This window comes from Anser anser, assembly GCF_964211835.1.
Source record: "Anser anser genome assembly, chromosome: 4".
Taxonomy (NCBI): Eukaryota; Metazoa; Chordata; class Aves; order Anseriformes; family Anatidae; genus Anser; species Anser anser.
Window position 1 is genome coordinate 75,647,322 of NC_139724.1, and position 17,941 is coordinate 75,665,262.

General features: G+C 46.8%; 1 protein-coding gene across 2 annotated transcripts in view; it reads right to left on the reverse strand.

Annotated features, from left to right (window-relative positions):
* SMOX (spermine oxidase) overlaps positions 1-17,941 on the reverse strand; it is an 82,026-nt gene that overhangs the window by 20,503 nt on the left and 43,582 nt on the right. For both annotated transcript variants that reach the window (XM_083833705.1, XM_083833704.1), the window contains one exon: positions 1,971-2,205. In XM_083833705.1, the coding sequence (XP_083689831.1) occupies positions 1,971-2,178 (208 nt within the window). In that variant the 5' untranslated portion in view covers positions 2,179-2,205. The remainder of the gene's footprint in view (positions 1-1,970; positions 2,206-17,941) is intronic.

Sequence of the window (17,941 nt, forward strand, 5' to 3'; positions counted from 1 at the left end):
AAGGAAAATACTGCCCCCTGCAAGATACAGCATTGCTTGGTGAAGTAAAAGTATTAGGATATAACCCTGAGGGGCTGTCATTGCTCTGCTGAAGATTTAAATTAGATCTTTAGCCCAGTGTACAGACAGGGGAGTGGGCAGAGAACTCCCATTAAAATTCCAGTTAGACAAGCAGGTCAAAGTGGTTGTATGTTGAAGACCCAGAATAATCACTTTTGAAACATTTTTTGAAAGTTTTAGCCAGTTAGTAGAAATGAGCAGGTCTTGCATGCCCCAGGTGCAATCTTGCTGCTCTGAGCAGTATGGGAGGGGAAAAAAAACAGCCCAGTATCATGCAGCCCTTTTGCCCTTGTCCCAGGGAATAGGGAGGCTCTGGGCATGTGCTGCTTTTGAAGACTTCACCACCCAGAAGAGCTCCAAAATTGTCTGGCTGAAAGCCGTGTGACTCTGAGAAGCACACAGGGGGCCAGAACATGTAGCCACCTTGGGAAAGAACTGCGGTCAGTACCTATGCAATATAATTTTGGTATCTTGCAAAAAGACAGACAGTTTGTAGCTCTAAGACAAATATTAAAAGATCAAGACTAAAACTTTAGTTTCCAGTCTTCTGATTTGCAAAGAGCCTGCTCCTGCCTCGTGTTGGTTAACAAGTGGTAATAAACAGGAGGTAGATTCCCAGCAAAGGTAAAGACAGGAGTAACATGAAGGGGGTCCAATGCTGAGAGAACTGGTCTCTGTGCTACTACCACAGAGTTATTTCACAGGTGCACTGACAAAATTATATATTGCTCCCTGAAGATTTCAGGCCTTTAACACTTCCCTCCTCTTGCAGACATGATCCAGGATATTTTTAACACAGCGTATTGTGCGCAGAGGACACACTTCCCATTCAAGCCTCTATGCCAAGTCTCAGCAGAATGTAAAGTGCCCTATTCAAACCCTGGAGATTAGATTTGTCTGACTACCTTTTCATTCATTTCCCTTCTGAAAGTTCATAGGACACTGCTGTTTATTTACTGCGGTGAGCTTATCGAGTAAAACGTAGTAAGTGATGTAAGCACCTGACGTTAAAAAAAAAATGAGGAGGCCAGCAAGAGGCCAAAGTTATTAAATACACAGAGTGCTGGATTAGAAACAGAACGAGTTAATTGAGATCAGGAAGGAAATTCAGTAAAATTGAAGAGCTTTTTACCTCCTGTGGAGAAGAGATAGGTTAACACCCTTCTAGATACCCAGGAAAGTTTCATTGACTACTGTGCTGCAAAGGGCAACATTTATTCCAGTAACTTTACATTTAGAAATTTTACAAGCCCTTCCAGTTGACAATGAATTAAAATATCCAGTGTCTGCACCTCTATTACACACAGAAAGGAATCCACAGAGGTAGGAAAGCTGCAAATCAGGATGAAAGGATACATTGAAGAGGTTTTTCCAGCGGCCTGATTCACAGTGGGTAGTGTCCTACACAGTAAATTTGTTCTAGGGAAATTAATGTGGCTATTTGTGAAACAGGATAGCTTTGAGCTTGCCCCTTTGCAAGAGATGTAAGTCACAGAGAAACAGATGCTTGCTAGCCAGGAGATACTCTGACTGCTCCTAGTCAGGAGTCAAGCTGAAAACGGTGGTGGAAACTGTCTTCAGACAGTTATTTTACCACAGAGCGCTTCCTGTAAGAGTGAGCATGATCGGTAAGATCTTCATTTTGTAGAAATATGGTCTGTTTTGGAGCAGCCCTCCCTCAGAAGACATGCGCAGCAGAGCCCACATTCACCCACCCACCCTGCAAGGAGCCCAAGGATCCGCGGCCCTGATAGTGCCATACCTCACCTAATCTTTCGGGCGTGCACACTGACTGAAAAAGCAAGTTTCCAGGGTCAAATGAACTTCATAACAACACAAAGGCTTGCTAGGAGAAAAAAAAAAAATGAAGTCCAGTGGATTACTAATTACCCTGAAAACGCTGCTCTTACCAAGTTTCACACTTTGCACGCGGCCTCCAATTCGGTCAGTCGCCTCAAGGACAGTTACATCCGTGAAACCGCTTTCCAAGAGCGCTTTTGCTGCTGACAGGCCTGCAAGCCCAGCACCAATAACTACTATTCGAGGCTGTCGTTTTCTCCGTAGGCCACTACTAAGAGGATCATCCGTGCTGTCTCCAGATATTTCACAACTTTGCATGCCGTCCAAGCTCTCTTTCTAAGGAACCTATGGAAAAAGCAGACAAGTGTGTTCAGGGAACTCGGCTCAAGCGTAACCTCAGCAGTTAAAAATCCTGAAGAACTCTGTAAAATAGATGTCCAGCAGAAAGAAAGTGAGCTTGTGTACAAGAACCAGCCTTCCAAACAGGATGCATAAGGATAACTGAGGTCAAATTGGGATGCAACAGCTTTTTGGCCTGGAGCACCACTACTGGAAACTCCAGAAATCCCCACCCTCTTGCACCATGTAGACTATTTCCAGAGAAGCCAGAGGATTTTCAGACTCCCATCTCTTTATATAACCTCCACAAGCAGCAATTTTGTGGTAAAGGCTTTGAAAGAACAAAAAAGAAAGCCACATACCCAGTGCCGACAAGCTCCACAACACAGTAATGAAGCTTCGCTTTGCCTTTGTGGCAACCACAAAGCACAAGCTTCAGATCGTCTAACTACGGGACTAGGTAAAGAGGATTTAGCTCAAAGCATGGAGATCAGATATCAAAACCAACCCTTACAGAAGTGGTACAGACAGACAAAATGTTTCAACTGATGAAAGCCAACAAGGGACGGTTCAAAAATTCACATCCATGTGATGGCAGCCCCTAGAGCCAGCATTGTCCTGCCACATCAGGAGCAGCCTTAGTCTTTGGTGAGGGGAACTTCAAACCCATACCAGTCCCGACCAGAACACGTTTACCTCCACCTACCCGACATACACAGCTCCTTCTCCAAGCAGCATCCTATATTCCTCTTTGCAAACTCCTAGAGGCCATTTTTTAACTGTGCATGCTGTTAGTTCTCGGGTCCCATAGCCTTATTTTAGTGCATGGCCTAAGCTCACGGTTAAGGTGACACCTTATTCAGGAATCACCTCTGTAGGATGTCTTTACAAACAAATGTTTATGTCTAGAGATCAGGTTCTGGGTCAGTTCACAACTGTCCTCAAGAGCACCAAGACACAGCGTTCAAAGACCCATACTCCACCAGGCACCGGTCCTAGTCTGTGAAGGAGAAACACAAGCCCAGAAATCACCAGCCCTGGAAGGAGCTGATGCCTAACAATTTGGACAACGTGTGCATAAGATTCCCAACACTTACTGAAAGCAGAGAAGTCCAAGAACCAGTATACTGCCACTACCTGTTGCCAAGCTGCTGGATGCTCCTTCTCAACTCTTCCCCAGTTCTCCCAGCACCTGGCCAGTGTCAAAGACTCCTGCTTCTCTCTTGCATCACCAGGAGAAGAACCAAACCTTTGCACTTGAGAAATTGCCCAACTATTGCAGTATATGCCCCGGTGTGCTAATGAAGTACAAAGCAATAATGATTTCATTTGGACAGTCCATTTTACTCCAGGATCTTAAAGCATTTATATAACAGAGGCGACTCCAGACTGCAGTCAGGAGTGATTTAAGCAGTGGTATAAAAAGTGTCCTACTGGTGCTCTTGACAACCATTTTGAAAACATTTAGTTTCAATTGGAACAACTTCAGCTCAATCCACTCTGGGCTCACCTGCAAGAGATATTAGCACAGAGCAAACTGCTCCTGCCAATACAGCATGTCCCAACCGCCGCTCAACAACGTAACAGGGTCAGGGAGCCGGCCCTGCTTGCAGCCACGCTAAAAACTCCTACCTGCCCTGACATCAATCATCTCACCGTTTTCATCTCCTGCCCAACAAACCTTTGCTAGCAGATATTTGTCACAGGGAGCCAGCCATCGGTGTTCGGAGAGTTATTTCCAAGCTGAAGTCAAACATGTCAAGCATTCGATGCTTTCTAGTCCACGGCAAGAGTCACGAATCATGGCCATTAGACAAGCAGAGAAGCTGTGAGCAGCCAAAAACAGATGCTGGAGTTACTTCCAAGTGAGCAGGATTTAAAAGCAGTAAAATACTTGGAAAAAGTAGCAGCAAGAAGTTTTTTCCCCCAGGTTTTGCAATCAACAGATAAGAGAGGAAGAGGATGCAAAGCTCCTTTCCTACAGCAACTGGTGAGATGGGTTTAATTCCCAGTTGCAGACACCTTAGTACTTGTCTCTGCTTGGCCTTGAGGCCTTTCCATTCCTCCTGTGGACATTCCTCATCTGGGACAGGAGCGTTGTTCTTGGTTAGCTTAATCCACTTTGAAAGGGGATTTTCAGAATGGTTGCGATAACCAGGAACACAGCACTCCGGGTAATGAGGGCCTCCCTCGGCAATTAGTCCGGATCTGCTCCATGATATATAGATTAAATCCTCACCAGTCAGAGGCTCATATGAAAGAGAAGGCCACCCCTCAAGGGACACACACAAACGCAGAGATGAGGGGTCATTCCCTCCAGTCCTATCACTAGTTATCTGTGAGAAGAGGTGTTGTAAGGGGGAGTGGGGGATTTCACCAGCCAACTCCATTTTGAATCCCTCCACACTCCTGGCCTTCACATCAGTTCTGTGGCGAGGAGCTCCAACCTATAAACCTTTGGCAAACATCAATGGCCTTTTGGTGGTTTCAAAACCACAACCCAAACCAATTGAGGGCGTCCTCTAAAACTATGTCAGAGGAAATAATGAACAGTAATTCACTGTTCACATCCCCCCCAATGCTAAGTACCTTAATACATGATCCTAGTCATCTTCAAGAAGAAATACATCTTAACCTGGCTAGACCTGCCCATTCGTGAGCTATTATAAACTCATAGTCGAACTAACTCTTACTAGAAAAGTCTCCAGGATTTATTTCAACCCATACCCATTCTGCAATACTCTCCACTTCTCAGCCAGGCTCCAGACAACCCTTCGGTGCAAGTATTTTAATTGCCACTATAAAGAAACATCTTTTCTGCCATCTATACTCCGTACGAACTGAACAGTTGTAGCTCCGTTTTTTAAGTACAGCTTTCCTAATCCCGGCTTCGGCAAACTCATGTGAATTCTTCAACACGAAAGCTTCAAAAAAATGTTTTCCCCTCCTGTTTCAGCATCTTAATACCGGATTAGGTGACCTGTCTAGACAGATGAGAAAATAACAGGGTATTTTGTGTGTACAGAATCCTGATTTAGAAACCGCCCTCAATTAGCCAACAACCTTTACCGTATGATGAGCAGGGGCAGGCAATTAAGATTTAGCAAGAGCTTGGGCTTCCCAACCAGACACATGCTCCATTGTGAAACGAACAGACAATAAAAATATATGAATCCCCACTGCACTTTATTTCAGTATCATTTATACACGCTGTTATAAGTAAGATAAGCACATAAAACACTTGTTCTTTTTATGTTTAGCGCCCTGCCTTCAGTAGTTGCCAAGCCACCAGCCAGGGCTTGAGCCCGTGAGTATTACTAGGTCCTCTTACACACAGATAGTCCAGCTTTTTGACTCCTTCTTGATTGCCAAAAAGGTTTGTGTTTCTTTTTTTTTTTTTTTTTTTTAATCACAGGGTAAGGAGTGTGTTAGCTGCTCTGCTGTGAATCTCTCCGAGGCTGTAATTTTACTTCGTGTCCATCCAAAAACAAGTGTAATACTAAATCATAGCTTTACAAGGAGTAAAATCCCCCTTGCTTTGTCTTGCTTATAGCTTTCTATTGAGACAGCTAACAGACGGGTTACACCCCATTAAAAAGAAGCACATTTTATACATCTTCATTCTGTCTTAAAAATGCACCTTTGATCCTCTTTCCTCTTGTCCTACTCATGGTATTTTCATCACTTCATCTCCCAGACTTGTTCCCTCTTCTCAGCCTCCATCACCACTCTGCCCTTGCCTCCTTAGGTGCCACCATCCTTCATTCAGCCCTTCTCACTACTGCCCAGTTACTTCATTCCAAAAAATCCCTTTAAAAAATCCCTAAAAACATTTCCAGGAAAAACCTGAGTTGAACTGCTGTTTCCCAGCAGACAAATCTTTGCAAATATTTGCAAATAATTTAATTCCTTTTAATAGAAAGATATTCTGGATATATCCCCTTTGGCACAGACTGCCTGCTACCTGCCTACATTACAACGGACCCACAGACAACGGCAACCCACTAGTATCATAGATGCAAATGTCATGCTCCTCTTCTCTACCTCTAATCCAGCAGCAAAAAATGACAAAGTTCAGAGGTTTATCCACTTCATGGTTTCTTTTCCAATTTTGTCAACAAAACCTTGCAGGTCACCTGGAACAAGCCAGAGAAACACAGCTGCTCCCAACTGCCCTCCTTACTACAACAATACTCTCTGATCAGGCTATTCTTCCAGGATCCTTAAGAAAAAAGGTCGCCGAGGTTCAGACAATTTAAAAATACAAAAATAAAATAAACAAAAACATTTCTCAAGGAAATCTCCTATTCTTAGCTCACCCAGATACGGTCGTGGTAGCTGTGATGACAGAAGGCAACGTACTGAAAGCAAGGCTTGCGTGCTCCAAAGTTTGTGGTATTTTGTTTTGTTTTTTTTTTTCCCTTGCCTTTTTTTTTTTTTTTCACTGGGATTGGCTGGTCTAAAAAAAGACCTTCCTCTTCCTTGAGACTTTGCCTCGTATTGCACAGCAGGTTGTGTTATACCCACAAGCTGTAGCTGTGAGCTTGCAGCATACCGTGGATGATGATGATGGTCACCCGAGGTGGGACTCATCTCGTTTCATTACCTGGGTGTCAGCTTGCATCAGCTGTCTGCGACCTGTCAGCTGATGGAGAGGAAGAGAAACCACCAAAGGGTAATTCATCCTGCCGAATTTAGGCGTATCTGTCTCACAATGGGGAAGCTGAAAAGAAGCTTGCAGACCGATTTGAAGCAATTGCCTCACCTTTCGGAGGCCTCTTCCATTAGCAGTTTAGCTAGGATCAGGAGCTGGCTTTGGAGTGAAACCTCCAGGGACACGCACAGGGTAGACACGAGGACCTCGGCACCACTTCTTTCACTCAACACGTCACCTCCGATTGCCACGACCACGCTTACTGACCTAGACCTAGCTTCAGACGGCTAAAATAAGGTTAAGAGGAACTGCACGTCCAAAACAGGCAACCAGCGACTACTCACATCCTATCCTGAGGCACCTGCACGAGGACCTGGTTTTCCTTCTTAACCACAATATCTGAACTTTCCATCCCACTGCAGAGTGCTGAATTGACAGTCTTCATATTAGCAGCTACAGCCAGCCTGGAGAGCGAGAAATGCCCCATCAACACCAATTCCCCGCTGACCACACAGCCCAAGCAGCTCCAGCATAAACAGAAGGAGCACTCTATTCCCACTGGGTTTTTATTTGCTGGGAATTAAGCGCCGTCCTTAATCAGAAACCTAAACAACGGCATTGTGCTTGTTTGAAAGGAGCTCGGATAAAAAAAGACAGGACCTAATTTTATTTGAAAGACTAAATGGAAACAAAAGAAAAAAAAAAAACTATTATTTTATTATTCTTTGAATTGCAGCTATTCAGGATACCATCAACACATGAAGGGGCACGACATACACACGTGTTTATAATGCAGGTTCTCTGATCACAGTCTGAAAGTGTTTACAAACAGAGAATACTTGACACCAAAAGACTAATTTAATCCAGAGACAAAGCAGGATTGAGCAACAAAGAGCAGAAGCCAGACAAATTCAGAACAGAAATAAGATGTCTATTTTTAATAGTGACAGTAATCAGCTGTTGAAACACTTTCCACTGAAGACAGAGAGGATATTGCTTGAAGCTTTTAAATCAGGATCAAATCTCACAAAGACATTTATGGCCCAGTGCCACCAGAATGTAGGGTTGTGGTGTTGGGAGTGCTCCTGCCCCATGATGGAGAAGGCCAGGAGTGATGCTCAAGACAAAACTTCCTGGCCTTTGCACCTCGGGAACCTGCAGTCGTGCACAACTGGATGTCTGTAAGCACATGCAGCATGGTATTGTAGAGACAGAGCACACACGGGGGGCTTCCAGTGACTCCTGTTCAACCCAGGAGTGAGCATCCGTCACATGGAGCACCCAATGCACTGCATCTCCTACACTGTGGGAAATACTAGAAAACAATTAAAAAAAAAAAAAAAAGCAAATATTTTCAGAATTTCATTTTTTTTTCCCAGTAGCTGTAATAATCTCCACTATTTCATCAAGTGCACACACCAGAACGGTTATCTGAAAGCGCTGCTAGGAGAGCCCGCATGCAAAAGCTTCACGCACTGGCAGCAGAATGGCATTTTATTTCACACATGTAAAGCCACGCCAGCATTTAAACCCTTAACTCATTGCACAGTGCAGCTCCACTTGCATCGAGCAAGTGCATAACCTTCACCTAATTAACCGCAATAACAAAAAAAAATAATTATTATCTCCGAGATGCTTTTTAAGCTGAGGGAGAAGTGCTTGGAGGGATTGTTCTAGCTGGAGGGCTTTTATCTCCTGCAACACCTCTGCAGGCTTCAGACCCTGGCTGTCCACTGGGCATAGGTGAGGACGGAGCAGATCGAGGGGCTGAGAAGAGAAGAGGGAGGAGGTTTTTGTGCTGGCCTCAGCGCTGCCCGTCGCCCCTAGCTGTGCTCTCCTCGGCTCCCAGCACAACAAACAGCCGTTTTGTAACTTCTCCCTCTTTTCTCCTTTCATCAGCCTTCTCAGAAGCAAGCACATTAATCCCTGCTGCCTGTTACTTCGGCATGCTCTTTCCAAGCTCTCCAGGCTGTAAATATGTCAAACTGGGAGATCCTTCTCTTTCTTCTTTCCCCCCCCTGCTCTTTCTTAAGCCGGCAGGTTGCCTGCCAAACTCGCTCCCGACCCTTTTCAGCATTTACACCAGCACGGGTTAAGCACGAGCAGCCTTTCAACAGAAGGCAGGAGAATTATTAATTGAACTTAAGCACTCCACGTCACTCGGATGCGTGCGTGCACGAAGCAGGCTGCTGTTAAAAACCGCCTTTGTGCGGCAGTTGTGCAAACACCAGCCCGGCAAGGTTGCGTCTGCGGCACAACAGGAGGCTTGCTGCAGCGGATGCGGGCACACCCCGTTTACTCAGCTACCCGGGGAGCTGCAGGAGCAGGAGAATGGTCCTCAGCCATCCACGTACGTACCGGGGCGCTTCCCAAGCTCGTAAACCTGTGTCACCGACGGCACCGGTGAGATCAAGGTTAATTCGTGTTAACACGCTGGAGAGCCACCTCCCGCCGCTGGGCTGAAACAGCCCGCGGAGCGGCGTTTCCTCGGCATCCCCACGCTCAGGCTTTGTCCATCGTGGGGTTTTTGGCTAAACAAGTTTGCCGGCTGGATGTGGGTAGCTGGAACGAGTCGCTCAGCCCCAGACCAGTCCTGCTGTTTGTTCTCTTTCGCAGGCAGCTGCCAAGAGTGGGCAGGCAGAGGAGACTGTAGCAGCAGCTCACCGAAACTCACCGAAGCTCACACAAGTGGTGGTCAGAAGCAGCCTCTAACAGGTTCCTGCTCCAAGCAGGGCTGCCACCAACACTGGCTCCTTGCAAGTAGCGCTTTCCAGTGCTTGGAACAAGCGACGCAGATCCAACATCCCCGTTTTTCCCATCAGTGTGACTTCAGCCCCTTGCTCCTCATCGCCTATTGGTGCCCAAGGGGAGCAGGGAGCCTTGCAGACACACGGGGACGTGTGAGCCACAGCGAGCACCTCTCCCTGAGCACCTCCACCTCCTCTGCAGCTCCCTGTCCCTCCACCACCACCTCCAGCATCAGAGCAACCCCTTTACCCTGCCTGCCTCACCTCTACACTCCGGTCCTGGTGATGGAGAGCTGACTTCACTCATCTTCCTCCCCACAGAGAACGCAGACAGTCTTTCACAAAAAACTGCAAACTTTACCTTCACACACCCCCTCACTTCCAGAAACATCGCCTCCCCACAGGACAGGCAGAAATGGGGCCAAACTACCATGATTCCTCTTCGCAAGCTGGGAAGAAGCTGTGCTTCTTCAGTACACGCCCCACAAACAATGGGCTCCTACCCCCGGTGTGACCCCTGATGGTCTGTGGGACCTTCAGCAAGCCATTTCACCCACACATGTCATATTAGGATGATAACCCTGACCCACCTCTGCAAAACAACCTCGCCAGCAATGAATGAGAAACAGCCCAAAGCTGCTAGATGTCAGGGTTGAGGCCGTCAGACTTTCCGCAGGCTCCAACAGCAGCACCGCTTCATAGCCCTACACTGCTGGCCTTGGAAATGAAGCAGAAACGTTGAACTTCTTCACCACCAGCAATAAAAATGTTCTGCGAAACAGTATTTTCCATGTGATCCAAGACAGCTGTCCCCTTAGCCTCTCACCATAACACCATCATCCAGGAGAAACGTAGGGGAGAAAGAATGAACCATCAAATCAGACATTTTAAAATGATCTCTGAATCAGCAAAGATGGTGAAAGAGGCTCTGTGGTAAGACCTTTTCCTAGCTTACAGGCGCTGGGCACCTGATTTTCTGAGCAGACAAAGCTAATTTGAAGCTGTGTTGCAAGACAAGACGCAAATAGCTAGTGTCCAAATCTCAGCATGACCAGACCGGCAGCCCAGGGACAGCAGGAGACGTGCACAGAACAGAATCTGTAATAATTCAAGACAAAGAGAAGCATTGCAAGGAGCCACCAGCTCCCGTTCCCATCACTCCCAGGCCAGAGGTGACTTGCAGAGCTGGCAGGGGAGCTGGCTGGGCGGACAATTTCCGACAAGAAGCCAGCAAGGATGGAGCGGGCAGGGAGCAGAGCTCTCGGTGCCACTGGGAGCCCCGGTGCTGGCTTTACAAACGAACCTGTTGAGGAGCACACGGCACCGCGCGTGATTAATGAGCCCGCGGGGAACCCGCTGCTGCAGCCAGCGAACCCCGCTGAGCAATACCGACTTCAGGCGAAGGAGGACAGCAGGAGGTTTGGTCTTGTTGCACCCATACTCCTGTACATCGATGTTCAGCTTGCATCAGCTGCACCAAGCGTCCTGGTAACACATCAAGTGGCTTCCAGAAGCACCTGCCCCGGCAAGCCTCCTCCACTCCTCACAAATCTGCTAACTGGGAAAATCTCTGCACTGCTGAAAGTTTAAAGATATTTCTTTAAAGGGTCACCAGATTGTGGTTTTGATCAGGAAAGCACTGCGTATTTTTACCCCCGTGATCCAACTTGTTTCAGTGCTTGCAAATATCCCTTGAGTCAAATGAACTCGCTCAAAAGCGATTCGCACCAAGGCTGCTTTTTCAATCGGATAGTTGTTGACAAGCAAAATATATTTAACAAGCCCAAAGCATCTTGGCGCGTGATATAAAGACTTCCTATTATGAGGTGCTTTTTTTAAAGCTAGCATATGGGCAGAGCAGGTTGTCTGCCACGGGGCACTTCCATACAGTGCTTGGCACGAACAGAACTGCGAGGATATCCAAAAAATCAACCAAGGAGCGTCATGCCAAGAACACGGGGAATGAATCACACCATTTAAAGCTCTCTGATAAAATGCACCATTATGTGTTTTTCAAACCCTTCTCGTCTGAAGGAAAAGAAAAGAAAATAAATCAAAATAATTGGCTGGCCTGTGGCTGATTCTCAGGCTTGTTCCTCTGGCTCAAGGGCACCGTGGGACTACAGCAGGCTCAGCCAGCTCTGAGATGCTGAGAAGGGAGCAGGCTATCTTGACCTTCTCCTCAAAGGCTCCTCTGCAGCCTGGTTGAAGGCAGCCTGGCCAGTGGGTCGGCATCTTCATCTACAGTGTGGGGAGAAAACTAAGAAGTAGATGATTTCCTCCAGCTTCATAAGCTCCCGGGCAAATTCTAGGAGGCAGTCTCCATCCCCAGGTGACCCCAGAGAAGCAGTCTGAGAATGGACCCCAAAGCCTTTCAGGAACACGCAGCAATGCACCGTGCGAGGGATGGGTCAGCTATGGTCAGGCTCGCTGAGAACTTTGGGGACGGTCTGGGAGCCATCCTCCTCCCTTTATTGCAGCTTCTCTGCTCGCTCAGAGCCAGTTAGCTGGTCTGCTGCTGAGACAATGACTTCCCTGCGCCACGCGGTCCGGGCCGTGGAGCTTCTCCTGCCCACACGGCTAACGAGATTCCAACACTGCAACGCTGTGGTTCGTGTGCCAGAGGCTACAGTATTGCACAGGACACTTAAACGGAGTGTCAGAGCAGTGACGGAGAGCACAGCTTTGGCATGCTCCTTGCACAACAGCAAATCCAGTAAATCCTCTGCTCCAGAAATCCCCCAAAGACAGAAACTTGTGCCGCTGCTGGCACACCAGCATGTCCTTTATTTTGGGAGGTCATGGAGATGAGTACAAGCGTCCACCAACTTTGAAGACATCCCACAACATCTGCTCCACCACCAGGGAGAGCTTATACTGCCAGAACACTCTTCTACCACGTCAGGAGAAGCTGGAGAAAACAGGAACACCTCAGAGGCATTTAACCTACTGCAGTGAATGGGATAATCCTGCCTTAACCCTGGCGATAAAAATCATGACCCAGCCACAAATTCTTGCACCTGGGGTAGAAATTGTTGTGTTTCTGCATACCTAAACCAGCACAGCGAGATGCAGTTTGGCTACGTTGGCCTCGGCCAACACAGAGGGTTAACAGCTCAGGAACAGTGCTCTTGAGCTAACCAGGCCCAGTAACAACCAGACCCAAACTGGTCAGCCTTGTACCATGCGCCTGCCTCTTGTATTTCTGGTGCAAAGTTAACTTGGAGCACCAATGCCGACCCACAAGCTTGCCAAGCTCTGGCTGCCCCAGTGCTGGGAATCTTTCCCGTGTTTCCAGCTCCTCACTGACATTCGGAATTGGCAGGCATCTGCACTGCTACGCTTCCCGTCAAAGCAAGGCTTGGTGCTCAGACTGTAAAAGGAAGACGAGAGACGCAGTAAACTGCAGGGAAAAAAAAGAGGTAACAAGCTAAAACCATTGGCATACTGGATCAGAACAATGCTGCAAACCAGTTTCCTGCAGAACTCGTATTCCGGCTGCCAAAAAGAGCTGTACCCCATCCCATCTGCGTAACCGTGCGATCTTATCTCTGCTACCCTCCTTCTCTCTGCAATTGTTTGGGAAACGTTATTGATAAAACCGGCCTTAATTAAATAGGAAACATGCCCGTGTTTGCACAACTCAGAACACAATGGGGTCTCAGTCAAATAAACACTGCTGTCCCTATTACATTTGGGAATTCTTTGTGGTTTGGTGTTTTAAGCTCATTGCAGCAAGCTTGGGAGCAAAGTTTCAACAGGCATCTTCTCCTTCTCCTCCCATCCTGCGTAACAGGAGGGTGAGACGGGGAAGGAGTCTGCATGCAGACAGGCTCAGTACTCAGTTCCAACTCGATGTGTACATGAGGATCATTTCAGGACACACCATATGAGACACGCTAGCCCAAAAGCAATTATATTTTCTCACCACTTCTCAGAATCCAGACCTAACAAACTGCCCTGAAATAGCAACACGGCTCTCTAAATAGCATCATTTATTCTCTATTTGAAAGCAACACCCACACTGAATCTTTGATTTCAAGCCATCCCCGAGCAGTTACCACATCTTTACCATTCAAGCCACAGGGAAAATCACCAAATGCAGCAGAAACGCTAGGGGATGAGAACCAGAATTAGAAAAGCCAAACACCGCGCTGATTTACTCCTACAGTAACTGGACTGGATTCAGCCTGGAAGAGACTTGACGCGAGTCCAGGAGATGTGTGCCTCTCCAGGTGGAGCTGTATTGAGGGGATTTCTTCTCCCAGGCTGTAATTTGCTGAAAAGTCAAATGCAAATGACTGCGCTCCAGCCCCGAGACAGCGAGCACGAGCAGGGCTGGCTCCAGCACGCTGCGATACGCGCAGCCTTCCCCATCCTGCTCTCTGCACAGACACGCTCACGCATCAGACGGGAGCCCCAAGGCAGGGGAAATCAGGCTGGGAAGCGCGTCCTTAGATCTTGACGACGTCTGGGTCACGGCTGGCTAACTGGCTTTCTGAGAACTGCACCCACCGGAGAATCGCCTTGAAGATGAAAGGTGCTTTCCCTGTGCTCCTTGAACCGGGGGGTTTTGCATATGACAGCTTAAATGTTCTGATGTTATTAATGTTTCAGTGCAAAAGCACAGACGTTCTCCTTCCTAAACACTGTCTGCATTCAGGTCGCCCAGAGACACCCGCTGCAAGTCAGTGACTGCTGCGTCTCGTATCCCTGCTGTAGAAACAGCTGGTGAAATACGGGGAAAAGAGGGGTGGGAGAGGGAAGAGAGGAAAACACAGCATTGACCCCTTCGGCTTTGTTTGCACCTTGCCGCAAACAAACCCCGAGGATGAAATTTTGTCTGGAGACTCCGACAGAACACCTCTTCCAGACGGGCTCCTGTGCTTTGAGGTTACTAAATGCCCCGCAGGCAGCTGCAGCCTGAATTGCTACGGAATGCACACAGCGGATGGATTATCCCTGCTGCAAGGCGCCTGTCGTTCCTCCTGATACACCTGAATCCAAAAACATTTCCTCTTCAACCAAGACATTTTACTGGAACAAAAAGAGATTTGGGTTGTATGGCTCTTCTTCAGCAAACCGTGTCCCAAACCACTTTACAGAATTAAGATAAAGCACTGCTCGGAAAGACAACAAATCACACAGCACAGGCAGAGAAAAAAAAGACAGATATTTTAGATCTAAAGGAGTTTTCACAGAGCAGGAAGACTTGTCATGTGGTAAACAGTAGAGACCGGGAATGGGTACACTTGTGTTTGATCTGTTCTTCCACAGCCTTCCTGTGTAACTGGGGTAACAGAATAACAATCCTATCCATAAGCTGCTAAAAATATAGTAAAATTTCAATGTTTTTAGACAGGAGCTCATTTCATTTAGCGTGTCACGCTTCATCCTCTCCATACTTCAACTCCAGCGTATGTAGAACAGCATTAGCACCTACCTGCGCCAAAAAAAGCACTTCGATTAACGCCCTCAAATGAAAAGGGATTAGTGTAAGGTATTAGATACTCAACAGGACTGTTGAGCAACGTGGAAGTCAGAAGAGATAACAAGCCAATGGATTTCAAATCACTTCTCGCATCCATCCCATAACTACATGCTGAAACACATACAGCCGCCAGATAGGCAGGCAGGTTGGCAAGAAAAAATTGTCATTTCTATATTTAGCAGACACTTCAGCTATTGTGCTGTGCTTCAAAAGCAACCGAGATATAAAGTCGAGTTTGTAGGAAGACCATTTAAACTCACTGAGCAAAGTCTTTTCTTAATTGCCTTCCTGTTTGGACAATTTGATCCACTTCATTTTTTCCACCGCAACCATGAGGGTCTGTCTTGCACTGAATGGATGTGTTTTTTTTTCTGGGATAACTTCCAGGTTAAAGAGAAAGGATTTACACTTGAATGAAACATAGGCTCTGTATTTGGAAAATTTGTTTTGAAAACTTGGGAAGGAAGCAAAGGCTCCTTCATTTAAAAAGGGACTCAATTAACATTCTCCAACAAGTCTTCCTATCGAAAGAAAAGTACTTGCTGGGTACATGTGATCTGAAAGTTGTTCTCCTCGCTCACAATGTCCCTTTCTGAAATCGAGGCCGCTGTTTTTGAGGGACAGGAGGATCTTTGCACAGCTTTCCAAGGACCTGTCCGTCACAGCCCAGGCCTTGACTCTAGACACAAGATGTTCGATGACCTAGGCTCAGGCAATTTAAAATAGTGCCGAAGGGCCTAACGAAGACCTCGTGGAGCCCTCTGCAAGAGGAGGACAGCTCGTCTACGCTCAGCCACGGCTGTGAGATGAATCCCCCCCCAGGAATTAAGACGCATCACAAACCTCACCACCTCATCTCCTTGAAAGCACACACAGTTGCGTGTCCGGTTTAGGTTCTAAGGCGTTTTGTACAGAAGACACTAATGACCATCCGAGCAGGTTGATGGACAAGTTACTGCACGTGGGCTTGAACTGCAGCAGGCAGGACCGCCAAAAGGGTTGTTTTGGTCTTGAGAAACAGCTCTGAAAGTGCAGGGCATGTCTAGATACTGCCCACACAGGATGAGGAAAACAGCCTACGCCATTAATTTTTTTCCACCTAAAGCTAAAGGGAAAAGAAGGTCATTGACAACTTAATATCCAGCTTCATTTCGGAATTCCCTTATCAAGTGCATACGACAGAACATTCTCCACCCTTTAATAAGTGAAGGTTGACGTCAAGCCCAACTCAACGTTGGTGATGGATTGGGAATGGGAGTTTACTGCAGTGCACAGCAGGTCAGGATGGGGAAGAAAGGGATTATCAGTGTATGTTGTTATCCCAAGTGTGCAGCCTTCACCTCGTTTAACACTTTGGGGAGACCACCTCCAACAGACCACCCTAACTCACTTCTTCTCGATGCCTCAGCCTGAAAGCTGGCATGCAGCAACAGAAGGGAACAGTTAGCTGTAGCTACCTACCATCAGTGCCTCGGCTAGGAGGCTAGGTTTCTACAGGGTGAAAGCAAGGACCTGGACTGTCTCTGGAGCCTCTCCAAGCAATTAAGATGCTAGGATGTGAATTACACTCTGGAAAAAAAGAAAAGAAAAAAAAATTCCCTGCTGACCACGCTCTTAATTCAGGCACTAAATCAGGTGTGGATAACTATCAAACACTTCTGCATTCAACAGCTATTCCCTCATTCATCCAAAAAAAAATTGGTGGCTTGGGAGGCTGCCTACACAGAAATGGACTGGAGCAACTACTGTACAATCGTTTCCCTTCATCCAAAATAAAGGCAATTTACGGTTTTTGTTATGTAATAAGATTTTCCACAGGATAGCCAGCATGCTCTGAATTCACATCCTACTTGACAGGGGAGCAGTTTCCTCATGCTGATAAGTGCTGAACTCGTAACTCTTGCCGGCCAAAAACAACACGGATGTCAAGACAGAAAGCATCACAGAGTCCTCCAGACTCCTCAGATAAATGAACCACAAGCTACCCGGCCCAGCTGGTGACTGAGCTGCTAGGTGATAAACACACTTCACAGGGTTTAGCTTTGCTCAAGACAAAGAGGCCTACTGCCATCTTTTCTGCCTACTACCGACAGCTGTTGGACAGCATGAGAAGCTGAAGATACTTCTTCGATGAGGTAAGCAGGCTATAAATGAAAAGCCCCAGGCACCTCACTCAAGATACAGGGACAGAAGCTGGGCTTAACTTGAGCCTTGTGTCAAAACTCTTGATCCATCCCAAGGGAAGCCAGAAAACATTTGCACAGTGCATGTTTCACACAGTCGTTTTCCCAGTCCCTTGAGATAAAGATCCCCTTGGTAGACGCGTCTTCTGTACCCTGACATGTCCCTTGCAAATACCTTCTCCTGGGAATATGGAATAGGTGGTGACAACTGATGAAATGTGCTCATATCCACATGTCCTTCAATAAATAAGCTAGCTGCTGGGAAAATATAAACACGCATCTTTTACAAGAGTCGGACTGTTTTAGTTATGCCTTTGAAAAGAGTCAATCCACTTCAGAAGTTTTAAAGCAGGTAAAGGCAGTAACTGCACCTTCTCAGGAAGGAAAGGGAAGAGTATTTCCATAATAACAGTTTTCTCTTCTATTTGTAGAGCTGGGCATGCCAACCCCCATGAAAGCTTTCTGTCAACTCTGCATCGCCTTCAAATGCCGGAATAAGCTTTAGGACGAGGAACCTGCTGCAAAGCCCAGATGTGCCACGCATGCATAGGATGCGTCTCTGTTACGGCATGTTGGATTTAAAACCAGAGATGAAATCATCCTTCATGTGTTATTAAAAGACACCTCTGAAAGGGATTTAACAGCTAGAGCAACCGGGCTTTTAAAA